Source organism: Chaetodon trifascialis, chromosome 23 (genome assembly GCF_039877785.1).
Source record: "Chaetodon trifascialis isolate fChaTrf1 chromosome 23, fChaTrf1.hap1, whole genome shotgun sequence".
Classification (NCBI taxonomy): domain Eukaryota; kingdom Metazoa; phylum Chordata; class Actinopteri; order Chaetodontiformes; family Chaetodontidae; genus Chaetodon; species Chaetodon trifascialis.
The window spans coordinates 14437105-14452536 of NC_092078.1; the positions used below are offsets into that span (position 1 = coordinate 14437105).

Sequence of the window (15432 nt, forward strand, 5' to 3'; positions counted from 1 at the left end):
CTATCTGGTGGAAGCATAAATAACATTTGGCTCCAGCTCTCTTCTTTTTGCTTTCGGTCGAAACGTCACGGCTGCGTAGTTCAGCTCATCGGAGCCCACGTTCTGTGAAAAGAGTATTTTCAGGTTGAATGTGACGGCTTGACATGATGATTTATTCCTACAGTCTAACATTTGAGGCAGATGCTAATAAAGATATTTGACTTATTTTATTTCTAAATACATATGATAGCAGATGTTCTTGATAAGATGCCCTTAATGTCATTCTTTAAAGGATTGTGACAAAGATATTGACTGAGCAGCACATTTTCAATCTGAAAAAGAAACTTATTAGTGCTCTCTAATGGACAAACTATGAAAAGGAGGCACTGTGTGCAAAGTGCCTCAAACATAATTTGGGCATTTTTGGAATTTCTTCTTACTTAGCATCTCAATGCAAATAAATACATCCTGTATACATCCATATATACAAATACACCAACGTTTCAGGGACTAGCTAATATTAGCTGATACAATACAACACCGGCTGTTTGTCATCGGACTGAATCAAACAAACCTCTCGTTGCTCTGGACTCTGTTCTTCTTCACCAGCTGAGTGACAGAAACAAAACGTCTGATCAGTTCATTGATCACTGTCTCTGGTAAAACAGGAGCTTTTAACTTGAAGAGCATTTTCACCAGCAACAAAACCAAATGTAAGATAGACACCGAAGCTGTGAGAAAGTACCGTTCTGACGTTTCCTGCTTTTAACGACCAGAGCAACGATGACCATGACAAGGAAAACAGTCAGAGCACCCAGGATCACACTCATCAGCTTTGATATTCCCTCAGAGTCGTCTACGAGAAAGATCACTCAGTTAGACTCTTTTTCCCTTCAGAGACTTGATGTCTAAAATGGACAAAACTGAATTTATCTCAACTGTTTCGCCTTCAAACATCTGATGATCTGAACAGTGAAAGAAATCTTTAGAAGAATCTTACTTTCACACTCGCTGTGCACGTCGTCATGTGGGTCATGGCTGCCTTTTTAAGAAATGAAGACACATTTAGCCTTGAGCTGATTGAACAGATTTACATCAAAAGTGTAAAAGCCACTTTGTTGGATACAAGAAGTTGTTTTAAGACATGAAAAAAGGTTTGAGAATCAAAAGACAAAAAATAATAATCTTACCATTAATGTTTAAATATATTACACTAAACAGTGGACGTCCACCACTGTAAAATCCACAGAAATACAGTCCAGAGTCAGATAAATCCACTTGTTTGATTTGGAGAAAGACAGTGGACGTGTTGGATCTCATTTCAAATTTTCCACTTTGGTATCCATCGCACAATGTGGCGTTGCTCTTAGAATTGTACAGAACAAAGATACAGCTGATCTGGTTTCTGTTCACCAGTCTGAACCAGAACATCACACCATCATATTTGGAAATGTTGGAGCACATCAGTGTGACTTCTTCACCAGGCTGAGCCTCCACAGTCTGAGACTCAGAAGCTGAGACAGAGATCCAGCCTGAAACAACCAGCGGACGACAAGAGGCTTCCTCATTATAAAGCCACGAACACCTCTTAATAAAGGTTCACAAGTCAGTAAGAAGCAGATTCGCTTCAATTAGGGCAGGTTGAACATCTCATAATAAAATTAACATTAAAGTTGCTATGATTAAGTCAATGGCAGTACTTACTGAGGCTGCAGAGAATGAATGCTGCTGTCAAGGTGAAGTTCATCATTGTGCGTCTGACAAATTAAAAGTGTGCTCCAGGAAGGCTGCTCTTTATACAGAGAGGTGGGCTGTTTGTTGTTTTGTTTTTTGTGTGTGTTTGTTCCTCAAACTGACTACAGGCTTGCTTTCAGCCAAATGAGCAAACATGTTGGCTTTAGGACGAACTTATTTCATTCAGAAAATGGTATTGTCACGATAATCTTCACAGCAAAGTACACACAATGCTATGAACAAAGACAGATGGAAGAAGAAAAGGATCCACATAAGCTGACCTCATAAGAGAGCTGAGAGATGGTTTCCAGTGTTTGACTGCAGAACAAGCTGCAGTCTAGATGGAGGATATTTGCCGTTGATGGGAGTATGTGCTGTAGTTGAGCCAGGATGAAACTACAGCTGCCAAACACTGTGACTGTGATTTAACAAGGAACCTACAGTGTCCCATTCATGTGTCATGCTTTATTAGTTTAGTTTAGCTCTTTATGAACACTGTGTTTGCCATGGATGGATGAACCTGGCCCACTGTGCTGTTCCGCATCGTCTCACATCAAGGTGTCGATATACTGCACATGATGGAAGGTGGCCACAAGAGGTGCCCTGACACGATGTGTCTTCTGAAGTGATGACTGCAGTCATTCATTGTGGCATTTATTGTTGCTCTGGGGACTGAAGATTGTCTGTTCTTGGCCATCTGTTACACATATCGTCCAGTCATTCTTCACAGCCCAGCTCCTGTGTCACACATGTTGATGAAGGGTTCATTCACTCAGTTTCTCGTCTTCTTGGTGAATCCACCCACCAACCACAACCACACCTCTATCATGCTCATCCGTCAGCAGAACAGACACTTTGTCTCATGTGTCCAGAGTCTTTAAGATGCACAAAGTAAATGCTCAGTTTCCAGTGTCTGAAGAGTCTGATATATATTGGTGTTTTTTTTAAGCAGCATTGTTTTTGCTGCACCTTCTCAGTCTTTGATGTGTGTGAGTATGGCTGGAAACCAGTCTTCCTGTGGTTTCATGTTGCCTGTTCATTACTTTTCTACACATGGCAAGGGAGACGGTAATGCTCAAAAAGTGTGGACGGACGGACGGACAGACAGACACAGTAATGAAATCTGAAACACAAACTTTGGTCAGCTGGACACCTTGGAGACGCTTGACACAAGCAGGTGTGAACGGTGATGTGTCTCAGCTGTCCACTTGTGATTGGGTCACCCAACACACACGTTAATGCCAGCTGTAAATATGGTCAGTGATAGCAAGTGTGATTTGGCCTTCATGGACGTCACCAAGTTCCTCTCAGAGCTGAACCTCAAACTCCAGCAGCTTCTCAGCTCTGCTTTCAAATGAGAAATCAAAGTCAAATTAAAGCTGTGGATAATGCAACTGGAAAGAGGAAATAACAACCTGCTGTTGTTGAGGTCTGAGATAAATGACTGAACTCACAACACAGACGAAGGAGCAGTTGAGTGGTAAAAGAGATTTATTGTCACAAAAACAATCTGCTGAAAACTGGAGAGGAGATCCCGGTTTTTATCCGGTTGATGAGTGTGGATTGGCTGCAGCTGTGGTGACTGATTGCTGCTGCAGGCACCAATCATTGAGCTGCAAAACAACAACAAGCTCAAACCTACAACAGCCTCTCTACAGTGGGGTGTTGGAGGTGGTTGGTGTGCGATGCTGGTGAGCTTCTTGGCCTGAACAAATAAGTGGCCTCTGTATTCATTAGTTTATTCATTGTGTGCTTGGTTAACTGCTGTTTTCTCTCTAGCTGGAGAGGAGCTGTTGGGCCTAAAGGGTTGGCAGGCCGATGTCCCCTTCACTGATCTCTGACTGTGGAGCATTCAGAGTCACTTGGATAGTGTGGGACATTCATGTGTGGTGTGTAGCATCAGGACCCTTCCCCCTCAGCTGCTCCCTCCTGTTGCTGTTTGCCCCCAGCCCTGTTCTGGCATCAGATTCTGTATCTCTTGAGCAGCTGTACTGTAGGTATCTCAGTTTCAGGAAGAAGACACAGTCATCTGTGCTGCACAAAGCATCTTTTCTAAAAGCAGGATGCTGATGTGTGAAGGTGAAAGAGTGAAATGAGTTTGAGGAAACTGGTTAGTGTGGTCTGTGAAGAAGGTGATGGTCTAAAAGGGTGTGGACTTACTGCTGACAGGATTCACATTTCTCTTCACATTTCAAGAGAAACAACGTAAAGCTGTGGTGTGAAAGTCGCTCAGCTTTTGTTGCTTGTGGTTTCGTCGCAGAGAGCTGAGGGCCAGTCTTCCTGTGGCTTTCGCTCTGCACACAGTGTTTCACCACAGTGGAAAATGGACTTGTTGCATACTCACACATGCATGCAAACACAGCCATGGCGGAAAGCTAACCTTTGTCTTTGTTATAGACACATTCACCACGTCAGCATACAATTGAGACTTTCATCAGTTTTTAAAAGTCAGCATATTCAGTTAAATCTAGAAAAGTTGTGGAAACATTTTCTACAGTGGTGCATGTTTTTTCCTCAACAAGTCATGTGTACGTCACTGTTGTTGCCAGCTCCTCCTCCATCAAACCTCAAATGTGTGGGGGCTTTTAACAATCAAGGACAAAAAAAAAAAGAAGAGGAAAAAGGACGTGAGAATCAAGACTAAACACGAGAACAAAAATAGTATGTTCACCTTAATATTCAAACTTTTTCACTAAATGAGACTTTAGACAAAGTGATATTAATTCCTCTCATTTGACAACCAACTCTCATTATTTCTCTTTCTTTCTGATTTTCCATTCACATGAAGAGGCTGATGTTATTTAGTCCAAACAAAGTAGGTCAGTCTTCACAGCTTCTTTTTCTATTTTGCTTCAAGGCTTTGACTTCAGCGGCCCACTGACGTTCCTCTCAGCTGTGCTCACACCACACTGTGCTGCCTCTTCCTGTGATATGTGTTTCACTCACTCCTCCCTCCAACAGACAAACCGTTTGACTCTCTCTATGAGGAAGTTTGGCAGTCATCAGTGTCCTTTGTGTGACAGAGACACTGACCATGAAAGTGAAAGAAAGAACATGCCAATTCTCCATGAACACACAGTAGGAGCTTCTTTATGAACATATGTTTTGCAGCCACGCATACAGAAAAGCAGAAGAGCAGATTAATATGATGAAGCAGATGTTCCACACAGAGCTGCAGTTCCCGTTTCTTCCGGAGTCTATCTGCTGACGGCATAAATAACATGAGTCTCCACTCCTCTCTCTGCTGCAGGCCTCCTGCTTCTCGTTGTCTTTGGAAGGAACTTCACGATATCAGAGCCCAGATTCTGTAAGTCACACATTCAGAATCACAAACACTGCAGCAGAGTTTCCCCCAAATCTGTAAAACTGCTGAATTTCTCTGGACAACAAAGAAATTGTTTCAAATAAAGATGAGTGTGAGCAAAAAAAAAAAAAAAAACGCTGAAACATGATTTTTTAATGGAATTCCAGCTCTGTTGCACAATTTGAATTAAAACAAAGAACAATGTGTCACATCATTCAAACTAAGGTTTTTGAATAGGTCAGACTTCAAAAAAGCTAATTAACAGAACTAAAATAACTCCACCTGACAGTGGTTATAATTGAATTATCAAGAACCATTTTGAACACTTTGCACTCTAAACAGGTTCAGTGGTAACAGGTGATAGGATCATGATTGTCTATGAAAGGAGCATCCTCGAAAGGCTCAGTCACTCACGAGCGAGTGAAGGACGTTACTACATGGGCTCAGGGACACTTCGTAAAACTGTGGTCGATAAACACAGTTCATTTGTGCATTTTGTGATTATTTACTTTTATCAGTCATTTTGGTGAGAAATGCAGTTATTGTTCGAGCCGGATTTGCTGTTTGGTGCCACCTCCAGCAGAAGATCATCAGCAGACTTATCATGTGTTTAAATGACACTTTAGGAGGATGACACACAGTTCATATGTGTTAACACTGGGTTCACCTTGTTTCTGTCCGGTTGTGCTTCTTCATTCACAGCTACAGGGCAAAACACAAAAGTCTGATTAGTTCATTCTTATTGCCTGTAGACTTTGCTGACAAAAGGATGTTCAACAAATGATCAATCTTCCGTACCTGTCTGAAGTTTCCTGATTTTAAGAGCCAGAACGATGATGACGACAGTGAGGAAAACAGTCAGACCAACCAGACTCACACTCATGAGCTTTGTCATCCCATCAGGCTCCTCTACCAGAAAAATGCTGTATTAGATTCTGAGGTATCAGACATGTTTGAGATTGAAAGGAACGGCTCTGTGGTAACTTTCACAATAACAAAAGGCTTCAGAGAGGAAAGGAGAACCTTACTTTTAGTGTTCACTTCATCATCAGATTCACCATCACCTTTAAACAGATGTGGATGAATTAATTTGAAATGAATTCATGTCTGCGTCTTGATGTTGTTTTCATATTTATGTGACATATGATGGGAAAGGAGTCTTCACTACAATCTTACCTTGAATGTTTAAATGAGTCGCACTGACAATGACTGTGTGTCCGTCCATGTAGAATCCACAGAAATACAGTCCAGAGTCAGAGGAATCCACTCGCTGGATTTGAAGAAAAACCGTGGAGCCGTTGGAGCTCATTTGAAACTTTCCTTTTTTAATCCCGTCACAGAATGAAGCTTCCCCATCAGACATGTACATAGAGGAGATACAGTGGGGTTTGCTTCTGTCGGTCAGCCTGAACCAGTCTGTCTGAGCTGGATGGACGGACTTGTTGGAGCACATCAGTGTGACTTCTTCACCAGGCTGAACCTCCACAGTCTGAGCCTCAGATCCGGACACAGAGATCCAGCCTGAAACAACCAGCAGAGACGACCAGAGAGAAAGAACACTGACTGTAATAAGGTCACAAAAAAACTCTTTCAGGTCTAATCTGTACACTGAAATTCTGCTGGCTTCTACATTATCTGGTGCTGAGAATAATGACGAGCCTGAACTTACTGAGTGTGCAGAGAAGTAAAACTGTTAGCAAGGTGAAGCTCCTCATTGTGCGTTCAGTGTCTCTGCAGGGAGAGTTTGCATCACTGAGCTCCGACAAGAGGCTCAGAGAGGCTTCGAGAGGCGGGGTCTCTTTTGTCTTTTCACACTGACCAGCCAATGCAAAGCGATGCCTTCAGGTAGATTTAAGCCCCAGCTAACAACCAAAAACACAAACTGAAGTGTGACTTAAAAGGAGAGCTTGAAATTCCACATTTTACCATATCACATTATGTCTGATTTCAGTTTCCACGAAGAATTTCAGATCCATTCAGAACAACTCCTCAGAGGTTCTTATCATGTGTCCAATGTTGCAGAAAAAAAAACATCTTGCTGATGGTGAAATATGTCCCCCTGACACCCACCAACGTGTCTTTTTAAACATCTGTACCATTCTTTACTCAAGCCCTCTCAGCTGCTTATCCAGTGACATGAAAATCAGCTGTGGACATATGAGTTGTGGTGACATGTAGACTTTCCTGTTTATGCAGCAGCACATGAACAAACGAACAAACACTCTTTCCGCTTGTCGAGTCACCGGATAGAAATCTGTAACAATGTAGCTGTGCCTTTGTTAGACTCGAACCAACAGCGCTCTGCATAAAAAGTGAGTCATTCAAACGATTCACAGAGGAGAGCTGTGGTGTTATTAAACATGTTTTAATTGCACTGCACATTAAGATAAAAAAAATGCCACAAAATGCAATGGAAACAGACTCTGTCAACACATAACTACAAAGTCTAGCATGGATACCAAAGCGGAAATTTTGAAATGTGGTCCAACACGTCCACTGTCTTTCTCCAAACCAAACAAAGGGGTTTATCTGACTCTGGACAGTATTTCTGTGGATTTTACAATGATGGACATCCAATCCTCATTATTCAGTTATGTCTTTTTCTGCTTTTATTGCAAAATCTTTTTTAATAATCAATCTTGCCAAACTTTGAATTTTGCTTTAAAGATCTGATGTTCATTCATTGGAGTGCGTCTTCATGCAGCAGAGCTTTAATTCTCAGTATTTGCATGCGGTTGGTGTTTGATGGAGGAGCCAGTAAGGACGATGATGGCTGTCCAGGTTGTCTTATAATGAGATTCAGTTGGACGTCTGCAGCAGTGGAGGAGCAAGTGACACATCACTTGTTTGACAGGAAGAGACAGCACAGTGTGGTCTGAACACACTTCTTCAACACATATGAACAAATGTGAGTTCTGTGCTGGATTTCAAAGACGAAATCAGTGTGTGCGTTGTGTTCGCTGTGACCCGTTTCAAAGAGTGTTGCCGCTCCTCCTGCAAAAGATCACACTTCAAATTCAGCCTCAAGCCTTTACGGAGTTATTTTGAGCAACAGGTCAAACCACAAAATAACAGCACACCTCCTGTTGCTTGCTCTCTGCAGCCGCAGTGTGTCCTGGCATTGAATCACTTTCATCATCTTCTTTGCTAACTTCGCTGAGTTCTGTCAGCCAGCAGAGCTAAAATGATTGGCTTATTATTGCACTTATCATGAGGTCTTGTTACGTTCAAAAATCACAAATTACATGTGATTATGACACAAATCTGTTCCATCTTCATTAACGTTCAGACAGCAATGAGCCACATGACGATGGACAGAAAGTCTAAAAGTAAGATTCTCTTTAAGATTTCCTTCATTGTGCAAGTTGTCCATCGTTTCAGGTTAAACAGTTCAGCTAGATTCAGTTTTGAATGTTGAGACAAATTTAAAACTCTTTCGTGCAGAAGAGTATGATGGAATAACAAAGCTGACAAGTGTGATCTGTGAAGGGCACAAAAGACTTGCATAACCACAAAGAACAATCCAACAAAGAGTGAGTCAAACAGCAGTGCTTATATTCTCACTTAATGAGTAAGGAGACACAGGTGTGCAGCTCAGGCAAGGGGAGGAGGGCGGGGCTGGAGAGAGCAGGTGGCAGGTAAGGTGTGGAGTGGATGTGACAGTGATCCTGGACGGTCTGACTTCTGGTCTGCTGGTTAAAGTCAGGAAACTTCAGAAAAGGATTGTTAGTTAACTGATAATACGTATTGTCTCTGTCAAAGATAAGTGGAAACTGCTGTTATTTTTCTTTTCTTTTGTGGCTGCAAATGCCAAATAATCAGATTATTAAACATGCTTTTTATTCCAACTGCTTTTGCTCTCGTGTCTCTGCCTCTCATCTTTCTGTCTTGCTAATTTTATCTGACTGTCCAGACAGACAATAGATAGATGGAGGTGTGCAGCAGTGGAGCAGTGAGTGAGGGACACATCACCGGTTGGACAGGAAGAGACGGCACAGTGTGGTGTGATCACAGCTGAGGTGAAAATCTGTGAACTCTGAAAAAAGTCTGAAATGAAGGAGGAACTGTTAATATATGGACAAGTTGAACACAGCTTCTTTGTGCTCAAAGGCCATAAGACCACACTGCGAGCTGAGACGATTCCTTAAATATGAACAAAGTAATTAGACAGACAGACAGACAGACAGACAGACAGACAGACAGACAGACAGACAGACAGACAGACAGACAGACAGACAGACAGACAGAGGTGCAACTCAAAAAATTAGAATATTGTGAAAAAGTTCAAGATTTTTTGTCAGCCATTTCAGAAAGTGAAACTTATATTATATAGATTCATAACACAGAGTGAAATATTGCAAGCCTTTATTTCTTGTAATTTTGATGATTATGGTTTACAGCTGATGCAAAGTGTCCCAGAAAATGAGAATATTACTGTACATAAGATCAATGAAAAAGGATTTTTAAAACAGAAACGTCAGCCGTCTGAAAAGTATGTTTATTTCTCTGCACTCAATACTTGGTTGGGGCTCCTTTCTCATGAATTACTGCATCACTGCTGCGTGACATGGAGGCGATCAGCCTGTGGCACTGCTGAGGTGTAATGGAAGCCCAGGTTGCTTTGATAGCGGCCCTCAGCTCGTCTGCATGTTGGGTCTGGTGTCTCATCTTCTTCTTGACTTGATTCAGGTCAGGCGAGTTTGCTGGCCAATCCAGCACAGTAATACCATGGTCGAACCAGCTTTTGGTACTTTCGGCAGTGTGCAGGTGCCAAGTCCTGCTGGAAAATGAAATCAGCATCTCCATAAAGCTTGTCAGCAGAAGGAAGCATGGAGTGCTCTAAAATTTCCTGGTAGATGGCTGCGTTGACTTTGGACTTCAGAAAACACAGTGGACCAACACCAGCAGGTGACATGGCACCCAAAGACACCGTTTGTGGCTTATACCCTCCTTGTGGAGTGTCAATGACTCTATTCTGGACATCAGTCAAGTCAGCAGTTTTCACCATGATTGTGTAGCCCACTGAACCAGACTGAGACCATTTAAAGGCTCAGGAAACCTTTGCAGGTGTTTTGAGTTAATTGGCTGATTAGAGTGTGACACCATGAGTTTCCAATATTGAACTTTATGAGCTGCACCTTCAGATGGATAGATAGAAGTAGAAGAATTAAGTAAGTCCATCACAACGATGTCATTTAAGGTTGTGAAACAGTGGCAGACAAAACTTTTTCTTCGGTCTGCAGAAGGCAGGAACCAAGAAAATGTACAGGATTAAAAAATGATCAGACAATATCAGCAGAGTGTAAAGGATTAAAAATGCATTCACAGGAATTAGAAATGCCATGAAAGACATTCAAAAGTCATTGAGATAATGGTACACTTCACTGCTATAATGATAACCTAGATGTCTTTGGAAATATATTTGTGTGTGTGTGTGTGTGTGTGTGTGTGTGTGTGTGTGTGTGTGTGTGTGTGTGTGTGTGTGTGTGTGTGTGTGTGTGTGTGTGTGTGTGTGTGTGGTGTTTTGTTTTGTTTTTCAAGTTCATGGTTTTCAACAGTGATTTAAATGCCAAATTCATTGTACTGTATTATTACTGTTAGTTTAATACTCAAACTGGACAGTAGAGGGCGCACAGACACACAAATTCATATTCTCCATCATTTTCTGTTAGTAAGAGAAAAACGGATAGTGTCAGTCATCTGCCTGAAAAGACTGATTTTGTTGACATTTGGTTTGTTATTGGTTAGATGGCGCAGTGAAAGTTAGCTGTTGGCGGAAGCGAGTGAAGTCCCGCCCCATCTTGTTAGCAAGTTCAAAACTAAGTGCGAAGAGGCAACAAGAGAAGAAAAGAGTGAGAAACAGCTGAAAGTAAACACAGCTCCATAAAGTTGGTCCGTTTGAATGTGACGCCAAGCAGTTTTGAGGACAGAAGACAAGAGCAGAGACTGAGGACATCCAGGGACCTGTGTGTTGAGGGTTAATGAGTGTTTGTGCAGCGTCTTGGTAAGTGAATGTTTAGCTAAGATTAGCTAAACTAAGCTAAACTAAGCTAAGCTAAACTAAGCTAAGCTAAGCTAAGTTAAGCTAGAGTAGCTTCACTCCTGTAGCTGGTGTGTGACAGCTCGACATGTGGCACTGCAGGGAGAGAGCTTGTGTTTCTTCAGGCTGAATGTGTGAGCTACACCTGCTCACTTTAACTGGTTCAAAGGTTTCAAATCCTAATTCATCACTGATGTAAGAAGAATAAAACACTTCATACAACATGATGCTGTGCAGTTTAAAAGAGTTGAATTCATAGTGAAAGTAATGGAGCTGTTGTTAGACAGGTTTTTGAGATCCTCTGAAGTGTCTTGGACCTTTGGATTCTGGATGATCTCCTAAAGGAAGGAGATGGCGAGTCTCCGTCGACCCTTGAGGAGGAGGGAAAAATGTGAATGTTGGATAAAGGAGAAGAATCAGGAAGAAGGGGAAAGTGTCAAAGAGTGTCTTGTCTGTCCTCACCACATGTTGTCTTTCAGCAGTGGGGCAAAGTGATTGAGCACTTTCAGCACCACGGACAGCTCCAGGCACTTTCTGTTGAGAGATGGAGGCTGTGACCACTTTCCTCCCTCAGCGTGAGACTGACACATTCCTCTCCACTGGACAGAAAGACAGAGTGAAACCCATTCCTCACACGTTTGCTCTTGTCTTTTAGGTTTTTGAACGACCACAAAAAAGACACCACCGTCCAAACTCTTGAGATACCGAGTGTGGTTCTTCTTTGAGTCTCATGCAAAACACATTAACATGGAGAGACATGCGAAGCTTGACAGGCCTGCCGACGCCTCGGTACAGTTACTGAGCTGCGACTGGACAGTTGCTGTTTGGAGGAGGGGTTTATCAAAGGGTCAGTTGCTCTCATTCTGCCTGTTTTCTTTGACACTAGGAAGTAACAACAAATCTGTCAGCTTGTAACAGATAAATGAAGTCTGCAGAGATCTATATATTTAACTATTTGCCTGTTTGACTGCAGATCAGAGACATATGTTGTGTCCTCTTCACTGTCTGTTCCTTCCCTCTCAGAGTCGGCCCACTGTCCAGCTGTCTGACTCGCCTCCCGGCCCCACCAGCTGTGAAACGCACCGTCACATTTCAACTTCTCAGGTTCAGAATGAAGAACAGAAACTTGTGATTTCAGCTGAAGCTGATGCAGACGAGAGTTAAGGGAGCATCTTTACCTTCAGTGATGGTTTTAAAAATGTCTTGACAGAAAGAAAAGAAGGATTTTGAAAGCTTTCATGTCAAAGTGTTGATTTGCAGAGCAGATAATAGCAGTGAGGTGCTGATGAAAGCTTTTGTCATACAGTTGAGTGACCTTTTGAGGGAAGGGGGTCACATGCTACTCCATCAACTTGTACGTCTTACAGCTCTCCTCCTTCATGTATCTCTGACAGCAGGCGTAACTGATCGAGTGCCTCTGATTGGTTGACGAGCCTGAAGATTATGTGGCCGCTTTCTCGCTCCTGACCGAGAGGAAAGACTTCATCCTCCATGGCCAGCCAATATTTTCTGTTTATTTGTTTTTTCTCATTGTATTGTAATAAAACGTTCACACTTTCAAACCTGTATTGTGCATTGTTTGTTAATACAATTGTCAACATTCTGAATGTTGTTGTGTTGCGATGTTTGAGCTGGTCAGAGGTTGATTTGAGGAGGGCTGGCGGGGGATGTCATCCTCTCTGATGGAAAACTTGACTACATTCATCCCCCTTTTTAAATAAAGCTTCAAAAATAGGACTCTTCATCTTGCAGGCTTTGAATGAGGGTTGCCAGATTTACATTTTTTGACCAGATTGTCAGTGTGATTCAGTCGTTTTGGTTCCTTTTAGTATCTCCACAATATTGCATGGAATAATTTCCCAAATTGGGATCAATAAAGAAACCGTCAAAGTCAAAGTCATATTTCATGAATAATGTTCAGAGACCTCATGAAGGCAAGCAAACAGTGAAAAGACAAAGGCTGTCAACAGGTGATCAAGGTGAACAGATGCTCTTTCTTGTGCTCATCCTGTATGGAAACTTGATTGATCCCTTGTCTGCAGTCCAGCTTCTGATCACAGTGTTTTCTGGACTTCTGGGACTCTCAGTCTTGCTCATAAGTACTACTGACTGTATTGTGCTCGCTGGCAGCAAGGTGCTCCCTGAACACTGATTTTGCCTCCATGTATTTTTTCTGAGCCCACATTCATGGCTTTATTTGACATTTCTCAAGTCTTTCTGTACTTTCAGTGCTGTCAGCTTTAATGTGTCATTGTGGAAAAGTTAAGTGAGCACAGTCATGAACTTCAGAGGCCTCATCAGTCTCTCATTCACACTTTCTTCCAGCTTCACATCGTCTGAGCAGCATTTGTGGCGTTCACTGACTTGCCAGCTTTCTGCACGTTTCATGGAGCAACATCTGTTTCATCACAGCTCCACTACAGCAAAAACTAAGACTAGTTTCGGCCAGGCGAGCTGAGGCCGGGCTAGTTTTTAGGCCAGGCGAGCATTAACGTTAGCTGCCACACAGGGCCGTGCAGAGACCTTTGGAGGCGCTGGTGCTCAAAGTTAAAGGGGGCACATGGAGCACGAATTTGAAACACCATACAAAAACATACCTTGCAATATAACCGGTTGAATGGTCGCAACCCATATTCATAGAGGAGAATGTAACATGGAATCGCAACATATCATATCATTGTCCACACCTCATATATTTGTTAGAGGCCAGCGCAAAGCAAAATTAGTCTCTGTTTTACCTGATGGGGTACACTGAACAGCTTCTGTTGAGGGGGTTGGTGAGGAGGCTGCTGCTGCTGATATGACATTTCATACCTTTTCAAAAATTGTACTATATAGCCACAAATTTAGTCCATTCATAATCTGCCCTTTAGTACTTCTTAGTGCTAAATTAATAAAGTAAAAAATAATTAAATGATATAGAAATCATGTATTTAAATATTTTTGTGCTTTAATTTAGTTTGACTATCAACTTTGACAGCAAGGTTCTAAAAGTTATATAATTTGTATGCATATTATATTTATATTATTTATATATATTTATTATATATTTATATTTTGTTCAATACTCTATACACTTCATTGATGCTGCTGTAATTTGGAATTTCTCCCCGTGGGACTAATAAAGGAATATTGAATTGAATTGAATTGAATTGAATTGAATTGAATTGAATTGAATTGAATTGAATTGAAATGAATTGAATTGAATTGAATTGAATTGAATTGAATTGAATTGAATTGAATTGAATTAATTTGTGTGTAGATGTTATAAACAAGTACTGATATGTTTAAATGAGAGGTTGAGAAAATCAAAATTCAAATTCTTCTATTATTATTGTATTTATACTGTAATAGTCCAAAATTATGTGAATATGCATATTGCATAGGTTTAGTAAAATAACAGTCTATACCTCATTGCCTCTAGAAACATAGGAAAAAACAGCTTGACGGTAAAATAACACATGATATCTCTCTAATGCACTTTGCCTTTTAACAAGAGAAACATAAACAAACAAACAAACAAAAAAGCCTGACACGCTGTGTGTGGTTAACTAGCGGCTATAACTTGTGAGAGGTGTGTATCCAGAGTTGGACGACACAGAGGATGCTCATTGCTCTTCACTTCGTCAGTCATCTTGCAAGAATACACTGTGCACAAGCGAATACGCTGCAGAACCTATTTACCAGACCAGTTGTTTACTGCCTCGGGTCTTCTTCGGTTTGGCGAGACTAGCAGTGGCCGTCTCCAGCAGCTCAGCGATTAGCAGCAAGGCACATCAAGGCACACGCTTACACCCCCCCACCCCCCCTTCACGTGCCAGGATTTTAGGTAGGTGGTGCTACTGTTAAAATTCAAAAAAAGTTAAACAGTACTGTTAACAGCAGTAATGTTATAGTGAAACTTGTCTGTGTGTGTGTGTGTGGGGGGGGGTTCTTTTTCATTTCATGAATTCAGACGTTAATCTGTAGGTTTTATTCAATTGCAAATTTTGTATTGAATCTTATTTTATCAAAAAAAATATCTGAACCATGACTCAGACATGGAAAAAATGAGCGCCACCAAGAAACAACCTCTGGTGCTACTTACAACCTCACAACCCTTCCCTACCTCCTCCTCCACCCCTCCATCCATACTCCCTCATTTCCTCACCCTCCCTTGCTCTCAGTCCCTCCTTTCTCTGTCCATCCCCTTCTCTTGTATGCTAATTGTGTTTCCTCATTTGGTTTTGTATCCCCCATAGGCCTTGACTACATCAAAACCCACCTGAGGGAGCAGAGTAGTGCAGCCCAGTCTGGTGACTCTCTGTCGTTGGCGGAGGAGGAGGACTTCTTTTCGACAATCAAGCAGACAGATCAACGGGACGGTAACTCTAAG

The 15432-nt window shown here is 41.8% G+C and overlaps 1 protein-coding gene across 1 annotated transcript; it reads right to left on the reverse strand.

Annotated features, from left to right (window-relative positions):
- Positions 1-6732, reverse strand: LOC139351567 (uncharacterized). The gene is made up of 5 exons (XM_070993514.1): positions 6687-6732; positions 6194-6538; positions 725-835; positions 554-588; positions 1-102 (listed from the first exon to the last, which is right to left on the reverse strand). Exons 1-5 carry the CDS (start codon positions 6730-6732, stop codon positions 1-3), a joined length of 639 nt encoding a protein of 212 aa, XP_070849615.1.
- Positions 6733-15432: the final 8700 nt, after the last annotated feature.